Source organism: Scylla paramamosain, chromosome 42 (genome assembly GCF_035594125.1).
Source record: "Scylla paramamosain isolate STU-SP2022 chromosome 42, ASM3559412v1, whole genome shotgun sequence".
Lineage (NCBI taxonomy): Eukaryota > Metazoa > Arthropoda > Malacostraca > Decapoda > Portunidae > Scylla > Scylla paramamosain.
In genome coordinates, this window is record NC_087192.1 from 12157439 (window position 1) to 12176785 (window position 19347).

Genomic DNA, 19347 nt, shown 5'->3' on the forward strand with positions numbered 1-19347 from the left:
ATTTCCTCAACGTAAACCTTCCAAACCTTGGTTTAACACAGCCTGTTCTCATGCTATACATGACAGAGAGGTGGCCTACAAAAGGTACTTGAGTCTTCCATCACCAGAATCTCATGCACTTTATATTTCTGCCCAGAACCATGCCAAATCTGTTCTCCAACTAGCCAAAAACTCCTTCATTAATACAAACCATCAAACTCTTTCAAGATCTAACTCCCCTCAGGACTTCTGGCACCTAGCCAAACACATCTCCAATAACTTTGCTTCTTCTACTTTCCCTCCTGTATTTCAATCAGATGGCACCACTGTTATCACACCTATCTTTAAAGCTGAGCTCTTCACTCAAACCTTTGCTAAAAACTCTACCTTGGATGATTCAGGACTTGTTTTTCCCTCTCCTCCACACTCTGACTACTTCATGCTATTCTTTGCAATGTTTTTTTTCCAAGCTCACTGGCCTTAAACCCTCAGAAGACTTATGGGCCTGATGGGGTCCCTCCTATTGTTCTCTGAAACTCCACCTCCGTGCTTACACCTTGTTTAGTCAAACTCTTTTAACTCTGTCTGTCAACATCTACCTTTCCTTCTTGCTGGAAGTTTGCCTACATTCAGCCTGTTCCTAAAAATGGGTGACCGTTCTAATCCCTCAAACTACTGTCCTATTGCTTTAATTTCCTGCTTATCTAAAGTTTTTGAATCTATCCTTAACAGGAAGATTCTTAAACATCTACCAATTCACAACCTTTTATCTGATTGCCAGTATGGGTTCCATCAAGGCTGCTCTACTGGTGATCTTCTGGCTTTCCTTACCGAGTGTTGGTCATCCTCTTTTAGAGATTTTGGTGAAACTTTTGCTGTTGCCTTAGACAAAGCTTTTGATAGAATCTGGCACAAAGCTTTGATTTCCAAACTACCCTCCTACAGCTTCTATCCTTCTTTCTGTAACTTCATCTCAAGTTTCCTTTCTGACCATTCTATTGTTGCTGTGGTAGACAGTCACTATTCTTCTCCTAAACCTATTAACCGTGGTGTTCCTCAGGGTTCTGTCCTGTCACCCACTCTCTTCCTATTATTCATCAATGATCTTTTAAATCAAACCTCTTGCCCTATTCACTCCTATGCTGATGATACCACCCTGCACTTTTCCATGTCTTTTTCAGACGTCCAACCCTTCAGGAAGTAAACAGTTCACACAGGGAAGCCACAGAATGCCTGACTTCTGATCTCTCTAAAATTCCTGATTGGGACAGAGCAAACTTGGTATTGATCAATGCCTCAAAAACTCAATTCCTCCATCTTTCAACTTGACATAACCTTCCAGACACCTATCCCCTCTTCTTCAATGACACTCAACTGTCCCCCTCTTCTACACCGAACATCCTCAGTCTGTCCTTTTTTTATAATCTAAACTGGAAATTTCACATCTCACCTCTAGCTAAAACAGCTTCAATGAAGTTAGACGTTCTGAGATGTCTTTGCCAGTTTTTCTCATCCCCCCCCCTAGATGCAAACTCTGTACAAGGGCCTTACCTGTCCATGTATGGAGTATGCTTCACATGTCTGGGAGGGTTCCACTCATACTGCTCTTCTAGACAGGGTGGAATCAAAAGCTTTTCATCTCATCAACTCTCCTCTAACTGACTGTTTTCAGTCCCTTTCTTATAGCCAGAATGTTGCATCTCTTGCTATCTTCTACCACTATTTTCATGCTAACTGCTCTTCTGATCTTGCTAACTGCATGCCTCCCCTCCTCTCATAGCCTCGCTGCACAAGACTTTCTTCTTTCTCTCACCCCTATTCTGTCCACCTCTCTAATGCATGAGTTAACCAGTATTCCCAATCATTCATCCCCTTCTCTGGTAAACTCTGGAACTCCCTTCCTGCTTCTGTATTTCCACCTTCCTATGACTTGAACTTCTTCAAGAGGGAGACGCTTATCCTTCAATTTTTGACTACCACTTCAAACCCTATTCGGGCTTTTTTTTATGAGATTTTTGTTGCCCTTGGTCGGTGTCCCTCCTACATAAAAAAAATAAAAAATTCCTCCATCTATCAACTCAACACAACCTTCCAGACAACTATCCCCTCTTCTTCAGTGACACTCAACTGCCCCCCTTTTTACAATGAACATCCTCAGTCTGTCCTTTACTGATAATCTCAAATGGAAATTTCACATCTCATGTCTAGCTAAAACAGCTTCTATGAAGTTAGGTATTCTGAGACATCTCCACTAGTTTTTTCATCCTTCCAGCTGCTAACTCTTATCCATCCATGTATGGAGTATGCTTCACATGTGTGTGGGGGGGAGGAGGATTCCACTCATACTGCTCTTCTAGACAGGGTGGAATCAAAAGCTTTTCATCTATCAACTTCTCTCTAACTGACTGTCTCTAGCCCCTTTCTCATCACCACAATGTTGCATCTCCTGCTATCTTCTACGGCTATTTTCATGCTAACTGCTCTTCTCATGATTCTAACTGCATGCCTCCCCTCCTCCTGTGGCCTCACTACACAAGACTTTCTTCTTTCTCTCACTCTTATTCTGTCCACCTCTCTAATGCAACAGTTAACCAGCATTTTCAATCATTCATCTCTTTCTCTGGTAAACTCTGGAACTCCCAGCCAGCTTCTGTATTTCCACCTTCCTATGACATGAATTCCTTTAAAAGGGAGGTTTCAAGACACTTATCCTTCAATTTTTGATTACTGCTTTGGAACTTATTCGGAGGCCAGCATATCAGTAGGCCTTTTTTATTATTGGATTTTTGTTGCCCTTGGCTGGTGTCCCTCCTACATAAAAAAAAAAAAAAAAAAAAACATCAGCCATGTGTAAACAATGGCTCAGCATGGTCTCTTAATAACTGTTTCTGTATTCTCCCAGTAATCCAAAGCCAATATTAGCATTTAATGTTGTACATAGATATCTAAAGTTAACGAAGAAGTAATTTACTCAGAGATATAAAATATATCCATGTAAAATGAAGTGATATCAACAGTGAGCATTCATCAGCTGTGTGTTTAAACAATGGCTTGACATAATCTTTTATAGATTGTTACTGTACTGTGCTGTTTTTTATTACCCACTGATATTTTACAAACTCTGATGTATTTGTTATCTTCAGTTATATACATAAAAAAATAAATAAATAAGTGTTGTAGGTAGTCTGGAAATATTCTAATTTGATTTTTGTGGGGCCTGTTTCAGCCAGATTGGAACCCTAGCCACTGATTTCATTACACCTTAAAATGCATCTAACATGGGCCATTAGCAGAACCTCCTCTCCCATATTTGCCACTACCTGACTGTATTATGACTCAATAAGTTGCAATCATTTTATGAGAAATAAAAAATGGTAGATTTACATTTATAAGTAAAGTGATATAGTGAGCGAAAAAAATGCAAAAAACATTGGAAAATTTGCTCATTATTTATTTCACACAACACTGTCACTGCTGCATTACTGTAAATAAACAATTTGTAATATCTAATGATGATATTCCTCTTGCATTATTGATCCATACTTTAGGACATAACTGGGCATTATGATTATGAACTGCTAGAAAATAAGAGGAATGAGATGTTTAGAACAGGTTACAAGTGTTATGGAGGACAGCGAGGATAGAAGTGGTGTTGGTGATGGTGAAAATACACTCAACCATTTGCAATGCATGCTTAGCTTTATGTGGAACACAGACACATACAACAGCATGAACTGACTATTCACTGTAAACACAAAAAAATATAGACACTAGTATGGTTAATATGAGTGGGTAACTGAGCGTGAGTGAGCAGCTGGGTATGCTATAAATAAACACAAAAATGTTCAAGTACATCCAATGATTCCTAAAGCTTCAGCATACTATTATTCAAGAGCAAATCTACAGATTTTCAAGTTCAAGTTTCAAGAGATGGCTGTACTAGAAACCTCACCTCAATATGGTATGTGTCCTCAGGAGTGTGTATGGTTGCTGTCATGATACCATTCTCCAGGTGTGCTGAAACCTCAGAAACCTTCTCACCAAACACACGGCCTTCATAGAAGTTCTCATGATCTGGGGATACACATATCTGTGATGACATCATTAAAAAATATTTTCAAGGGCACAGAAAAACAGAAATGTTTATATCTTATTTTCTTTCAGAACATTTACAACTTAGCAACAATATGAAACCAAAATAACATACTGTATTTCATATCTACAGCTACTAAAATTAGTAGTTTTATTACAGAATTAGTAAGCATCAATATTTTATCATCATACTTTCATCTCCAAACATTTCCAGTCTGAATGTACCACATGGAAATCAAAATCCAGTAATGCAAATGACATCCTACACCTACCCTCTACTTTTTTTTCCAACATCAGCAAGTCAAATCCAATAAAGCTTGAACATTTCTAAGGTTAAATTATACTGCTTTTAATGGTGTTAATCAACTATGCTTGAATGAGACCTCTCCCATAAAGGAAATGCTTACCCACGTACCCACGCTCTTGAATCTTCTGAGTTTTCCACCATCTGGTTATGACTACAGAGTCACTCTCAAACTAAATTTATCTGTGCTGTATACCTTTCACCTAATTCATCTGACTATAAGAAATTCTTTGACTATTTAACTTCCAAAGTGGAGCACATTCTGACTCTCTTCCCTTTTGCACAGATATCTATTCTTAGAGACCTCAATGTTCACCACCTGCTTTGGCTTTCCTCTCCCTTCACTAACCATCCTGGTGAACTAGCCTTCAACTTTGACCTAGAGCAATTGGTGCAACACTCTACTTGTATTCCTGACTGTCTTGGAGATACGCCCCCAACATTCTTGACCTTTTCCTGACCTCAAATCCTGCTTATGTTGTCACCCTCTCTTCTCCATTGGGGTCTTCTGATCACAATCTCATATCTGTATCTTGTTCTATCGCTCCAATCCCTCCTCAGGATCCCCTTAAGCGAAGGTGAAGGTGCCTTTGGCGTTTTACCTCTGCTAGTTGGGGGGACCTGAGGAGCTATTTTGCCAATTTTTCTTGGAATGACTACTGCTTCCATGTCAGAGACCAATCTTTGTGTGCCGATCACATAACAGGAGTGATAGAGTCTGGCATAGAGGTGTACATCCCTCACTTTTTCTCAACCTAAACCATCCAAACCTTTGTTTAACACAGCCTGTTCTCATGCTATACATGATAGAGAGATGGCCTACAAAAGGTACTTGAACCTTCCATCACCAGAATCTCATGCACTTTATATTTCTGCCCAGAACCATGCCAAGTCTGTTCTCCAACTAGCCAAAAACTACTTAAATAGAAAGTGTCAAAATCTTTCAAGATCTATCTCCCCTCGTGACTTCTGGCATCTAACCAAAAACGTCTCCAATAATTTTGCTCCTTCTTTCCCTCCTTTATTTCAACTAGATGGCATCACTGCTATCACATCTATCTCTAAAGCTGAACTCTTCACTCAGACCTCTGATAAAAACTCCACCTTGGAGGATTCAGACCTTATTCCTCCCTCTCCTCCACCCTCTGACTACTTCATGTACTTCATGCTACCTGTTAAAATTCAAGGGCAATGATGTTTTCCATGCCCTCGCTGGCCTAAACCCTCAGAAGGCTTATGGACCTGATGGAGTCCATCCCACTGTTCTCCGAAATTGCCCCTCTGTGCTTGCACCTTTCCTGTTCAACTCTTTGAACTTTGTCTGTCAACATCTACCTTTCCTTCATGCTGAAAGTTTGCCTACATTCAACCTGTTCCTAAAAAGTTTGACTGTTCTAATCCCTCAAATTACCATCCTATTGCTTTAATTTCCAGCCTATCTAAAGTTTTTCAATCTATCCTCAACAGAAAGATTCTTAAACATCTATCACTTCACAACCTTCTATCTGATCACCAGTATGGGTTCCATCAAGACCACTCTACTGGTGATCTTCTGGCTTTCCTTACTGAGTCTTGGTCATCTTTCAGAGATTTTGGTGAAACTTTTGGATATATCAAAAGCTTTTGATAGAGTCTGGCACATAGCTTTGATTTCAAAACTACCCTCCCACACCTTCTATCATTCTCTCTGTAACTTCATCTCAAGTTTCCTTTCTGACCATTCTATTGCTGCTGTGGTAGACAGTCACTGTTCTTCTAAATCTATTAACAGTGGTGTTCCTCAGGGTTCTGTCCTGTCACCCACTCTCTTCTTATTATTCATCAATGACCTTCTAAACCAAATTTCTTGTCCTTTCCACTTCTACATTGATGATACCACCCTGCACTTTTCTACATCTTTTCATAGATGTCCAGCACTTCAGGAAGTAAACATTTCATGCAGGGAAGTCACAGAACACCTCACTTCTGATCTTCCTAAAATTTCTGATTGGGGCAGAGCAAACTTGGTATTGTTCAATGCCTCAAAAACTCAATTCCTCCATCTATCAACTCAACACACTGTTCTGAGATGTCTCTGCCAGTTTTTCTCACCCCCCCAAGCTGCTAACTCTGTACAAGGGCCTTATCCATCTATGTATGGAGTATGCTTCACATGTCTAAGGATATTCCACTCACACCGCTCTTCTAGACAGGGTGAAATAAAAAGCTTTTTGTCTTATCAACTCCTCTCCTCTAACTGACTGTCTTCAGCCTCTCTCTGTCATCACTGCAATGTTGTATCTCTAGCTGTCTTCTACCACTATTTTCATGCTAACTGCTCTTCTGATCTTGCTAATTGCTTGCCTCCCCTCCTCCCATGGCATTGCTGCACAAGACTTTCTTCTTTCTCTCACCCTTATTCTGTCCACCTCTCTAATGCAAGAGATTCAGCCAGTATTCTCAATCATTCATCCCTTTCTCTGGTAAACTCTGGAACTCCCTGCCAGCTTCTGTATTTTCACCTTCCTATGACTTGAATTCCTTCAAGAGGGAGGTTTCAAGACACTTATCCTTCAATTTTTGACTACCACTTCAGACCATTTTCTGGGACTGGCATTTCAGTGGGCTTTTTTTTTTTTAATTGGATTTTTTGTTGCCCTCAGCCAGTGTCCTTCCCACATTAAAAAAAAAAGAAGAATATGGCCCCTGGATCTCAAAAAAGCATTCGATAAAGTTCCCTACAAAAGCCTCATGCGAAAGATTGAGAATGGAGGAAGACTAAATGGAGCAACATTAAAATGGATGGAGGATTGTTTACAAGGGAGGGAAATGAGAACAGTAATCAGACATTAATTCAAGTTGGCGTAAAGTGACAAGTGGGATACTGCAAGGATCTATGTTAGCACCTATTATGTTTCAAATATATGTAAATTATATGATAGGATCTAAATAGTTACATAAACCTGTTTGCTGATGATGCAAAAATAATGCAAATAATAAAGGATAAAAATGACTGCAAGGAGTTACAAAAGGATATTGACAAGATGCATGCATGGAGCCAAAGATGGAAACTAGAATTTAACACCAGAAAATGGCACATGCTGGAAATAGGAAAAAGTAAAAAGAGACCTTCATGGAAGTATAAAATGGGAGGAGAAATAATAACAAAAAATAATGAAGAAAAAGATTTGGGAATAATGATTCAGGACACACTATCACCTGAAAGACACAAACAGGATAATCAGTTCTACATACAACTTGTTAACAAACATTAATGTGGCGATGAACTACTTAGATAAAAAAAAACTGACAAAGAAAATTATAACAGAAACAGAAAAAGACATGGAAATTGGAAAGAATACAGAGGACAGTGATGAAGATGGTACCAGAATTAAAAGACTTAAGCTATGAAGAAAGATTTGAAAAAATGGGTCTACCAACACTACAAGTGAGAAGAGAAAGAGGAGACCTGATAATAATGTACAAATTAGTAAACAATATAGAAAGAGTAGACAGAAATGACTTGATACCACATATGGAGGAGGGAGAATGACAGATCAAGGGGCACAGGAAGAAAATAAAGAAGAGTGGATGTTCAAGTGACATCAAGAAATGCAGCTTCCTGTATAGGACTATTGAACTCTGGAATGACTTGAAAGACGAGGAGGTTGTGGCAAACAGTGTACACACGTTTAAAGAGAAACTGGATAAATATGGTAATGGAGACAGGACAAAATGAGCTGTACAATAAATACAACTTGGTAAATACACACACACACACGGCAGCAGCGGAGCTGACAGAATGTGTTTTCTGAAGCTCTGCATACAGAAGGACGGAATAACAAAAATCACTCATAATGGAACAAGAGCCTGGAATACCCAGGTGGCAAATAGGGAGGGGAGAAGTAGTACTGTGAGTATAGTTATCCCGTCTCTAGGAAAGTTTGGTTTGGTTTGTTTATAAAGATGGGAGAAGGCAGCACCCCAAGAGGTTCATTTGAAGGTTTTACTGGAGAAGAAAGAGAACTAAATTATAGACTGCAATGTAGAAAAATTTTGCATATGGAAGAAATGATGGACAAGTTATTGGAGAGAATAAAGACATTGGAGGCACACCTGAAGGAGACTGATAAGGAGTTGGGGACTATTACAGCAACGTTGATTGACATGCAAGATAAAAATAAGGAGTTAAAGGTGGAAAACGACTGTTTAAAGAAACGAATAAAGGAAAAATAGAAACTGTTCAGAAAGGAAATGAAGAAATTAAGGCAAGTATAAAGGATGTGGAAATGAGGCAAAATAAGTGGTTAAATGAACATAAATTTGAAGAATTACTAAAGAAAATAATAGAACAAGAAAATGAGAAACAAAACCTGAGACAGAAAGTGGTAAATGTTATTAAAGAAGAGAAAAATTAGTGAGAGACACTAAAGAAAATATAAACAAGTATTTGTATTTGGTTTAAAGGAAGAGAAAATAGTAAGCAGAATTCAAAGAGAGGAAAAGGAAAAGAACCTGTTGAATAAGTTACTGAAAAAAGTGACAGGTGAAGATAGTCAGTAAAGCAAGTGGAAGAGTTTCATAAAACTGGGAAATATGAAAAAGAAAAAATGAGACCCATAAGAACAAGGTTTGAAACACAGGTACAAGCAGAAGTAATTAATGGATCTTGGATGTTGTCTGGAGATGAATATAAGAATGTGTGGATAAACAGGGATATGGATGAGACTGAAAGGTTGAAGCAAAAGGAGCTGGTCAATGAGGCTAAACAAAAAAACGAACAATGAATGGAGAAGTTTTTCTGGAGAGTAAGAGATATGAGAATAAAGAAATGGTACATCAAACAATAAGTAAAGTATGTTATACTAATGTAAATCAATTAATGTCAACAAAGATGGAATTAAATGATTTATTAAACAGAACTGCACCAGATGTTGCTGTATTATGTGAGACAAAACAGAAAAATGAATGGGGAACTCTGACACTGGTGATGATATATATGATTTATGGATGAAAAATAGAAGTGACAAGGGAGGAGGGGGAGTAATCATTCTAAAAAGTGTGTTAAAGTGAAGAAGGTAATAAAAAGTGAAGACATGTCTAAAATTCTACAAGTGATGATTAGGAGTGGAAATGGAAGGATAATGAATTATGTAGGAGTGTATGTACCACCTATGACCAGTGCTTGGCGAAAAGAAGAGCACGAAGAGATGTTGGTAGATGTGTTAAAAGGTCTGGAAAAGACAGCAATGGAAAGTAATGATATAGTTATTGTTGGTGATTTTAATTATAAGGAGATAAATTGGGAGACATTGACAACTACTGGAAGTGAAAACCCATGGGGTAATAGACTGATAAACTGGGCAGTGGAAAACTTAATGACTCAATGGATTGACTGTGATACCAGATTTAGTAGAAGAGATAAACCATCAAGACTTGATTTAAGGTTTACTAAGGACTATACACTATGGTAGCCTTCAAGGTAAAAGTGATCATGTCTTGATGGAATTTAAATTGAAAGACAGAAAATGTAATTATTGATGAAAATCATAAGGTGAAAGATTTAAATATAGTAAAGCTGACTTTGAAAAATTAAGAAAATATTTTGTTGCCATGGACTGGAAAGACTTTGAAGATGCAGAAGATGTTCAGGAAAATGGGATGAATTTATGAGAGGATATATAACACTGCTGTGGATAAATTTGTACCTAGAGGAGGAGCAAGATGTAGAAAGGATAAAGAATGGTTCAATACAAAATGCAAACAGGCTACAAACTGTAAGCTAAATAAATGCTTGGAATAGATGGAAGAAAAGGAAAACTGAGAGCAGATAGAAGGAATATATTGATGCTAGAAATGAGTACAATGAGATAATAAGAATGGTGAGAAGAAACTATGAAAGAGATATAACAGATAAGTGTATTAATTAACCCAAACTGTTCTTTAGACATATTAATGGGAAGATGAAGAAGGAAGGTGTATCAAGATTGAAAGTTGAAGGAAAAATCTATGAGGATGCACAGGACATGGCAGAGGTTATGAACAATAGTTTCAGATCTGTATTTACTGTGAAAGGGGAGTTTGATGCTGGAAGGAATAAGTTGGTAAGGAATATACTAAGTACAGTCCCAGTCAGTTATGAGGAAATACTTAAGATAATGGAGGAACTTGATGTAAATAAAACAACAGGTCCAGATAGAGTATCAAACTAGATATAAAAGGAATGTAGAGATCAACTGGCTGATAAAATTCACAGTCTAGTGGTGACATCACTGTCACAGGGAAGAACACCGAAAGATTGGAAGAGAACAATTATTACACCAATATTCAAAGGAGGAAATAAGGAAAACCCACTAAATTATAGACCAATGTCCTTGACTAGTGTTATAGGAAAACTATGTGAAAGAACAATAAAGGAAAGAGATAAAGTTTTGGTAAATTGCCAATTTAAATTTAAGAGGGGAAGATCATGCTCCATGAACTTATTGTCCCTTTATTCAAGGGTAATTGATATTGTGCAGGAGAGAGATGGATGGGTGAATGGTGTCTACTTAGACTTGAAGAAAGCATTTTGACAAAGTATCACACTGAAGATTGTTATGGAAAATAAAAAAAATTATGGAAAAATTGGAGGAAGACTACTGGAGTGGATGGAGAATTATCTGGATGGTAGAGAGATGAGAACAGTAATACAAGATCTGAATTCACCTTGGCTGAAAGTAACTAGTGATGTCCCACAGGTGTCAGTGTTGGGACCGATAATGTCTGTTATATATGTGAATGACATAAATGAAGAAATAGACAGTTATATGAATTTATTTGAAGATGATGTTAAGCTTAAGAGAAGGATAGAAAATGTAAATGACTGTATGGTACTGCAAGATGATATAAATAAGATAAATAGATGGAGTAAATCTTGGCAAATGGAATTCAATTTAAGTAAATGTAAAGTAATGGAGTTTGGTAAGAGTAAGAAAAGAATACAATATCATTATGAGATGGATGGTGTGAAGTTAAAGAAGTCAAATGGGGAAATGGATTTGGGAGTAACAGTTACTGAAAATTTGACTCCAGACAGACACATTGATAAAATTATTGGAGCGAAGATAAATTTGTTAAAAAGAATAAGAATGGCATTCTCATATTTAAATGAAGGAATGTTAAAAAGTTGTTGATTTCCATGATAAGACCAAGATTGGGATATGTGGCAGTGGTGTGGTCTCCTCATATAAAGAGAAATATTATAAAATTAGAAAGAGTACAAAGAGCAGTCACTAAGATGGTTCCGGAGTTGAGTAAGTCGACCTATGAAGAGCAATTAAGAATGTTGGAAATTCCTATCCTTGAAAATTGGAGAGAGAGAGGGAATTTAATAAACATCTGTAGAATGATAAATGGTATGGAAAATGTGGACAAAGAATGTTTTATAAATTTAGACACACAGAGTACAAGGGGACACAACAAGAAGTTGAAGAAAGTTAACTGTAGAAGCGATATAAAAAAGTATAGTTTTCCTCCCCGAAGTGTGAACAAATGGAATGAACTCAGTGAAGACGTTGTCAATGCCATAACTGTCCATGCTTTTAAGACCAAACTGGATATAGGGATAGGATACTATGAGATTACTCCCCTCCCATAAACCACAACTAGGTAAAATACACACACACATACACACACACACACACACACACACAGTCTAAATAAGGATGTGGTGCAAGCAAAAACTATTCATAATTTCAAGGCCAAGTTAGATAATAACAGATACAGAGGTGAAACAGTATGAGCATAGTTCCTTTCCCACATGACACAAATAGGTAATCACACACACACACACACACACACACACACACACACACACACACACACACACACACACAGAGAGAGAGAGAGAGAGAGAGAGAGAGAGAGAGAGAGAGAGAGAGAGAGAGAGAGAGAGAGAGAGAGAGAGAGAGAGAGAGAGAGAGAGAGAGAGAGAGAGAGAGAGAGAGAGAGAGAGAGAGAGAGAGAGAGAGAGAGAGAGAGAGAGAGAGAGAGAGAGAGAGAGAGAATCGAAGGAGGGTGGATGGGTGGGTGGGTGGGTAAGATGGAAGGAAGGAGGGAGGGATGGGGGAGAAGGTCAGGAAAGGAAGAGGGAGGGAATGGGGAGGGAAGGATGGAAGGGAGAGGAGGGCATGGAAGAGGGGGGAGGGGCTCAGGGGAGAGAGAGAGAGAGAGAGAGAGAGAGAGAGAGAGAGAGAGAGAGAGAGAGAGAGAGAGAGAGAGAGAGAGAGAGAGAGAGAGAGAGAGAGAGAGAGAGAGAGAGAGAGAGAGAGAGAGAGAGAGACCAGATATGAGGATAAAAGGCATACACTTTTAGGGATTTTGATGAAACTTAAAGAAGAGGGGATGTTCAAGTAACATCAAGAAATGCAGCTTCTGAATAGAACTATTGAAATCTGGAATGATTTGAAGGAAGAAGTGATTGCAGCAAACAGCATACACATCCCTCAATTTTTTACTACTGTTTTGGACACTATTCAGGGACCAGCATCTCAGTGGGCTTTTTTTTTTTTTATTAAATTTTTGTTGCCCTTGGCCAGTGTCCCTCCTACATAAAAAAATAAAATAAATAAATTAATTAATTAATAAAAAAACATGTTTAAAGAGTAACTGGATAAATATGTTTATGGAGAAAGGACAAAATGAGCTTTGGCTTGTGCCACACACACACACACACAAACACACACACACACACACACACACACACACACACACACACACACAAACATGGTTTTTGATGTGACGGTAGTACTGCACAGCCAAAGTGCTGCATCACACCAGGGCCCACATACATAAAAAGCCCTAAAAGACTTTTAAATTTGTTAAATTGTACTTACTCTCAGCAAGAGACTATGGGGTCTGGGTGAGGTTATTAAGTTCAATGCAGAAAGATAAGTTAAATTCCTGTTACTTGGACTGTGTGGTGATGGGTTAAAGTTAGTTTGACTGACACACACACACACACACACACACAGGCGCTCTCGAGCAGCCTCGGCCAGCTTGTTGGCCTTCCCCGCCCCCTAGTGATAGTGACCTCAGTTTTTTTGGTTTTTCTTTTTCTGTTTTCAACTTTTAGCTTTTAGTTTGAGGCTCGACCTGGTGGGATTGTTGTTTTTGTGAACACTTGTAGCGAATGCGTGTGATACATAAAGAAAAATGAGTGTTTCAGTGCAAACGTACGAACGCAACTACCTCCTGTGTCGTAGACGAGGATCCGGGTACCAGCCGCCCAACGTGATACAGTGCCTTAAGTCCTTGAAACTATTTCGAAACCGAGGATCGAGAGGAGGCAAAAGTGTGGTGCGTCCCATCAAGGTAGTGACCTCCAGTGCCAGAGAAGACTGCAGGGTGGAGAAGAGGGAATACAAACACTTTGAGGTGCCGAGAACGTGGTATAGTCTTCCCTCACTCCTCTTATTTAATGCAACGTCTCTGGCCAACAAGATGGACGAATTGATTGTGATGGTGAGATCTACTTGTGCGGACATTGTGGCGGTTACTGAGGCGTGGCAGATTGTTCCTGAGGTGTGCACAATGCAGGACTACCAGCTCTACCATCACCTCAGGTCAGGACGCAGAGGGGGGGGAGTGGCCGTTTTCTGCCGCTCTGCCCTCAGCCCCTCACACCTCCCTGTCGATATTCCTGCCGGTGTGGAGGCCCTGTGGGTGAGAGTCACGCCCCCCTCCCATCCCAGCAACACGGCCTCCATCATAGTTTGCGTCGTGTACCACCCCCCACGAGCCGCCACAGCACAGTTACTCACCGCTCACATCATCAACACTGCCGATGCCCTAAGGGTGAGGTATCCTGCTGCCAAGCTGGTCATCTGTGGGGACTTTAACAGATTAGATATCAACGATATCCTACACCAGCTACACCTCACCCAGGTCGTGGACTTCCCCACCCACCAGCAAGCCATCCTCGACCTTATACTCACAGACCTGGGCCAGCAGTACTCGCCACCCAAGCCGCTGCCTCCCATGGGACGGAGCACCCACCTCTCCATACTGTGGACACCCACACCCACCACCTCGACCCCCCGGTCAGCTGTGACCAGGACCCATCGCCCCATGCCTGACTCAGCCATGAGGGAGTTTGGGCAGTGGGTGACACAACACCCATGGACCGAGGTGCTGGATGTGGAGGACGTCCACTTAAAATGGCAAAATTACATCGCCACCACCACAGAAGCCTTCCATCACTACTTCCCAGCCAAGAGCGTCACAACGCACCCGTCTGATGCTCCCTGGATGACGCCCCGCATTAAAAGACTCATGTGTCAGCGGACCTGGGCGTTCCACTCCTGCCCGGTCCTATACAGGAAACTAAGAAACAGAGTAATCAGGGAGATTAAGAATGCAAAGGCAAACTATTACCCAGACAAGATACACCACCTCAAGCTGACCAACAACAGACAGTGGTACGCTAAGATCAAAGCTTTGTGTGGCTTACAAAAGCACACTTCATCTCTTCCTTGCACCTCACACCTTCCTGCTAATCTTGCGGCTCAGGAGATGAACGATCACTTTGCTGCTATCTGTCAAACCTTTCCTCCCCTCCACACCACTCTGCTTCCTGCCTATCTTCCCGCTCCCTCCCCTCCACACACTGTCCAGGCGATGGATGTTTTTAAGAGAATACTTAAATTTAAACCAAGATCCACCACACCCACTGACCTTCCTATAAAAATTTACAAGGAATTTGCTGTAGAGCTAGCAACACCGCTATGCTCCATAATAAACGCCTCACTCTCCCAACACTCTTGCCCCACGGACTGGAAGACATCTTACGTCACCCCCATCCCCAAAACTTCCAGTCCACAGTCACTCAATGACCTCAGGCCAGTCTCTATCACTCCCATCCCTAGCCTTATTTGTGAAGATTTTGTATATGACTGGGCATACACCAAAATTTGTAACACCGTGGATATCAGACAATTCGGAAATATTAAAGCCACCTCCACCTCACACTACCTGACCAGCTTCCTTGAATTCATCCACAGCCACCTGGACAAGCAAAACACCTCTCTAGCAGTTGCTTTTGTGGACTTCAAAAAAGCCTTTGATCTTGTTGATCACACTGTTGTCATCAGCAAGGCAGTAAGTCTGGGTCTCCCTCCTAATCTGATAGCGTGGCTAGCCGACTTCCTCACAGGGAGACGTCAGGCCGTTCGCTATCAGGGCTCTGTCTCTAATTTCCAACAGCTGACATGTGGAGTCCCCCAGGGGACCAAGATGGGTCCTCTATGCTTCCTCCTCCTCATCAACGACGCCCTCACTGACACCCCCCATCGCTGGAAGTATGTGGACGACTGCACCATGGGCGTCCCAGTTTCCACCAAGAACCCGGACTACTCGCCACTGCAAGCAATTCTGGAGCGACTGCAGACGTGGACGGAGGAGAGCAGGATGACCATCAACCACAGCAAAACTGTGGTGATGCATTTCTGTACCTCCTCTGTACCAGTGCCCCCTCCCCGGCTCACAGTGGGCCCTCACCCCCTCCAGGTGGTCCAATGTGCCAAGCTTCTCGGAGTCACGGTGGACGACCAGCTGACCTGGAAGCAGCATGTCGCCAGCACCGTGAGATCAGCTACCTACAGGCTGTACATGCTGCGCAGACTCAGGTCGCTGGGGACGCCGACAGATGAGTTAAGGGGGGTGTACCTTACCTTCATCCTCCCCAAACTCATGTACGCCTCCCCAGCGTGGTCCTCCTCCCTCACACACACTCAACAGCTACAGCTAGAGAGTGTGCAGAAAAGGGTGTGCAGGGTCATCCTTGGCCCTGCATACACCACCTATGAAGAAGCCCTGACCACCCTGAGTCTGTCCAGAATATCCACAAGGCACCGAGAGGCTCTGGAGAAGTTTGGGAGGGGACTATTGCATCATCCACGTCTCAGAAACATGCTGCCGCCCGACGCGCCTCGCCCGGTCCGTGCCACCAGACACCACAACAAAATAACGCCCCTGAAGGCGCCACGCACGGACCGGTACAGACTCAGTGCGATTCCCACCATGGTGCGAGCCATCAATCAATAGTATTTCCCTCCTAGATTAGACTTACCTTTAGGATTAATGTTAAGTTTTTCCCCATCCCCTATGTACATTTTCAGTTTGTCAACTGCCTAAATAATAAACCGTTTATTATTATTATTATTATTATTACACACTGCCAAAACACAATTTAAAATGAGAGAGAGAGAGAGAGAGAGAGAGAGAGAGAGAGAGAGAGAGAGAGAGAGAGAGAGAGAGAGAGAGAGAGAGAGAGAGAGAGAGAGAGAGAATAAATCTGAAGATGCATTGTAGTGCATGAGCCTCAGGGGTTTTGGCTGATGGTTGGCTGCGTTGTACCAAAGTTATGGCCTTTATCTCATCTTACTCCCTACAGTGCTACTCCCTAGTGCATTCCTCATAAGTTCTATCACATACAGAATGTCACCAAGGGCAGGCAGAACTCTCCCGATCAGCTGAAAATCGTTATACTCTCGTTATACTTTGCCAAAAATTGAGGTGTTGGGCTGTCATGCTGCTGCCTAAAAGTAATTTTAGGCACTTAAGGGTTCCCCTCACCACTCCTAGCTGCTAAAAGTCTTTTAGGCCTTAAAAATTATTATGTATTACTTTTTAAGAACTTTAAGCAATAAAAGTAAAACTGATCACTAAAAAGTACTGTTAGCCTGTTAAAAATTTTATGTATGCAAGCCCACATATGAGGACAAAACACACTTTTAGGGATTTTGGTGAAACTTTTGCTATTGCCTTAGACATATCAAAAGCTTTTGATAGAGTCTGGCACAAAGCTTTGATTTCCAAACTACTCTCCTATGGTTTCTATCCCTCTCTTTGTAACTTCATCTCAAGTTTCCTTTCTGACTGTTCTATTGCTGTTGTGGTAGAAGGTCACTGTTCTCCTAAGTCTATTAACAATAGCATTCCTCAGGGTTCTGTCCTGTCACCCACTCTCTAACTATTATTCATCAATGATTTTCTGAACCAAACTTCTTGTCCTATCTACTCCTACGCTGGTGATACCACCCTGCACTTTTTCACATCTTTTCATAGACATCCAACTCTTCAGGAAGTAAACAGTTCACACAGGGAAGCCACAAAACACCTGACTTCAGATCTCTCTAAAATTTCTGATTGGGGCAGTGCAAATTTAGTAATGTTCAATGCCTCAAAAACTTAATTCCTCCATCTATCAACTTGACACAACCTTCAATAACACTCAACTGTCCCCCTCTTCTACAATGAACATCCTTGGTCTGTCATTTATTTATAATCTAAACTGAAAACTTCGCATTTCATCTCCAGCTAAAGCAGCTTACTGTATTTGATGGCTTATAAGACAAGCCTTTTCCCCCCCCAAAAAAAAAAAAATAAAAAAAAAAAATAAATAAATAAATAAAAAATATCACAAAATGAGCCTGCATCTTATAATACCAAAGTTCAGCTTTGGGGCAGTGGCTAGTGGTAAGTCTAAGGGCAACAGTGCCCCTTAAATTAAACCTCAAACATCTTCACACATGTAAACAAAGTGATGATCGCTTCCACACCACAAAAACAACTCTTTTTTGCAAGGTAACAATGTATAATAGGTCTTACTTATCAGTAATTCACATAAAATAACACCAGTCAGGAAGAAATTAAGTGATGATGCTTACATTGCATGTTCCAAAACAAACTTGCGGTTGGTTACACACCAAACCTGGCAACATGCACAAGATTCACTGCGTTCCTTAGTATGATGCCATTATTCCTTGAGGTAAGAAATTAATAGAACAAATTCATTTTCACAGATTCGAATTTGAATAAAAAAACTACAATCATACTAATTTCATGGTAAATAGAACAAATTTATTTTCACACTTTCTTTTGTTTTAGAAATGTAATGAATATTTAAAACAAAAATATGTCGTTGAGAATAAGGTAAATCTATTTTCACACATCCTTTTGCTCTGAAAATGTACTAAAATATTACAATTACAATTAAATGTGGAATGATGATGAAAAAATATGATGTACAAACTTTATTACCACTCTGGGCTCTGACAATGTCACTACTTATGCCATATTTGTTTACATCTCACAGCAGGATTGGTCTAAGAACCAGTGTTCGTAGGTCCTAGCAAATATTAAAGTTTTTAAGTGTAAAATATTTTGATTTAATAAGGATATGAATATATATGAGAGGGCTTCAAATGTTAGGTGAGACTCTTCACTTCATATTCAGAGCTTTAAGCCACTTATTTATTTACTTATTTATTTATTTATTTATTTATTATTATTTTTTTTATTTTTTTTATTTATTTATTTTTTTAATAAGAACATAAGAACATAAGAAATACAGGAAGCTGCAAGAAGTGACCAGGTTTACACATGGCAGTCCCTGTATGAAATATACCTACCTATTTCCATCTATTATCCCCATCCATAAACCTGTCTAATCTTCTCTTAAAGCTCTCTAGTGTCCTAGCACTAACAACATGACTACTGAGTCCATTCCACTCATCTACCACTCTATTTGAGAATCAATTTTTTCCTATCTCCTTCCTAAACCTAAATTTTTCAAGCTTGAACCCATTATTTCTTGTTCTACCCTGGTTGATGATCCTTAAAATTTTGCTTACATCCCCCTTGTTGTAACCTTTATACCACTTAAAGACTTCTATCAGGTCCCCTCTTAACCTAGGTCTTTCTAAAGAATGTAAGTTTAACAACTTCAATCTCGCCTCGTAAGGAATACTCACTCATCCCCTGTATCCTTTTAGTCATTCTCCTCTGTACTGATTCTAATAGACCTATATCTTTCCAGTAATGTGGGGACCAGAACTGCACAGCGTAGTCTAGATGAGGTCTGACCAGCGCCAAGTATAACTTTAATATTACTTCCAGCCTTCTACTTTTAACACCCCTAAAAATTAATCCTAGTACGCTATTTGCCCTGT

The 19347-nt window shown here is 40.2% G+C and overlaps 1 protein-coding gene across 2 annotated transcripts in view; it reads right to left on the reverse strand.

Annotated features, from left to right (window-relative positions):
• Positions 1-19347, reverse strand: part of LOC135093237 (ADAM 17-like protease) — a 219524-nt gene that overhangs the window by 129153 nt on the left and 71024 nt on the right. For both annotated transcript variants that reach the window (XM_063992245.1, XM_063992244.1), the window contains exon 4: positions 3932-4053. In XM_063992245.1, the coding sequence (XP_063848315.1) occupies positions 3932-4053 (122 nt within the window). The remainder of the gene's footprint in view (positions 1-3931; positions 4054-19347) is intronic.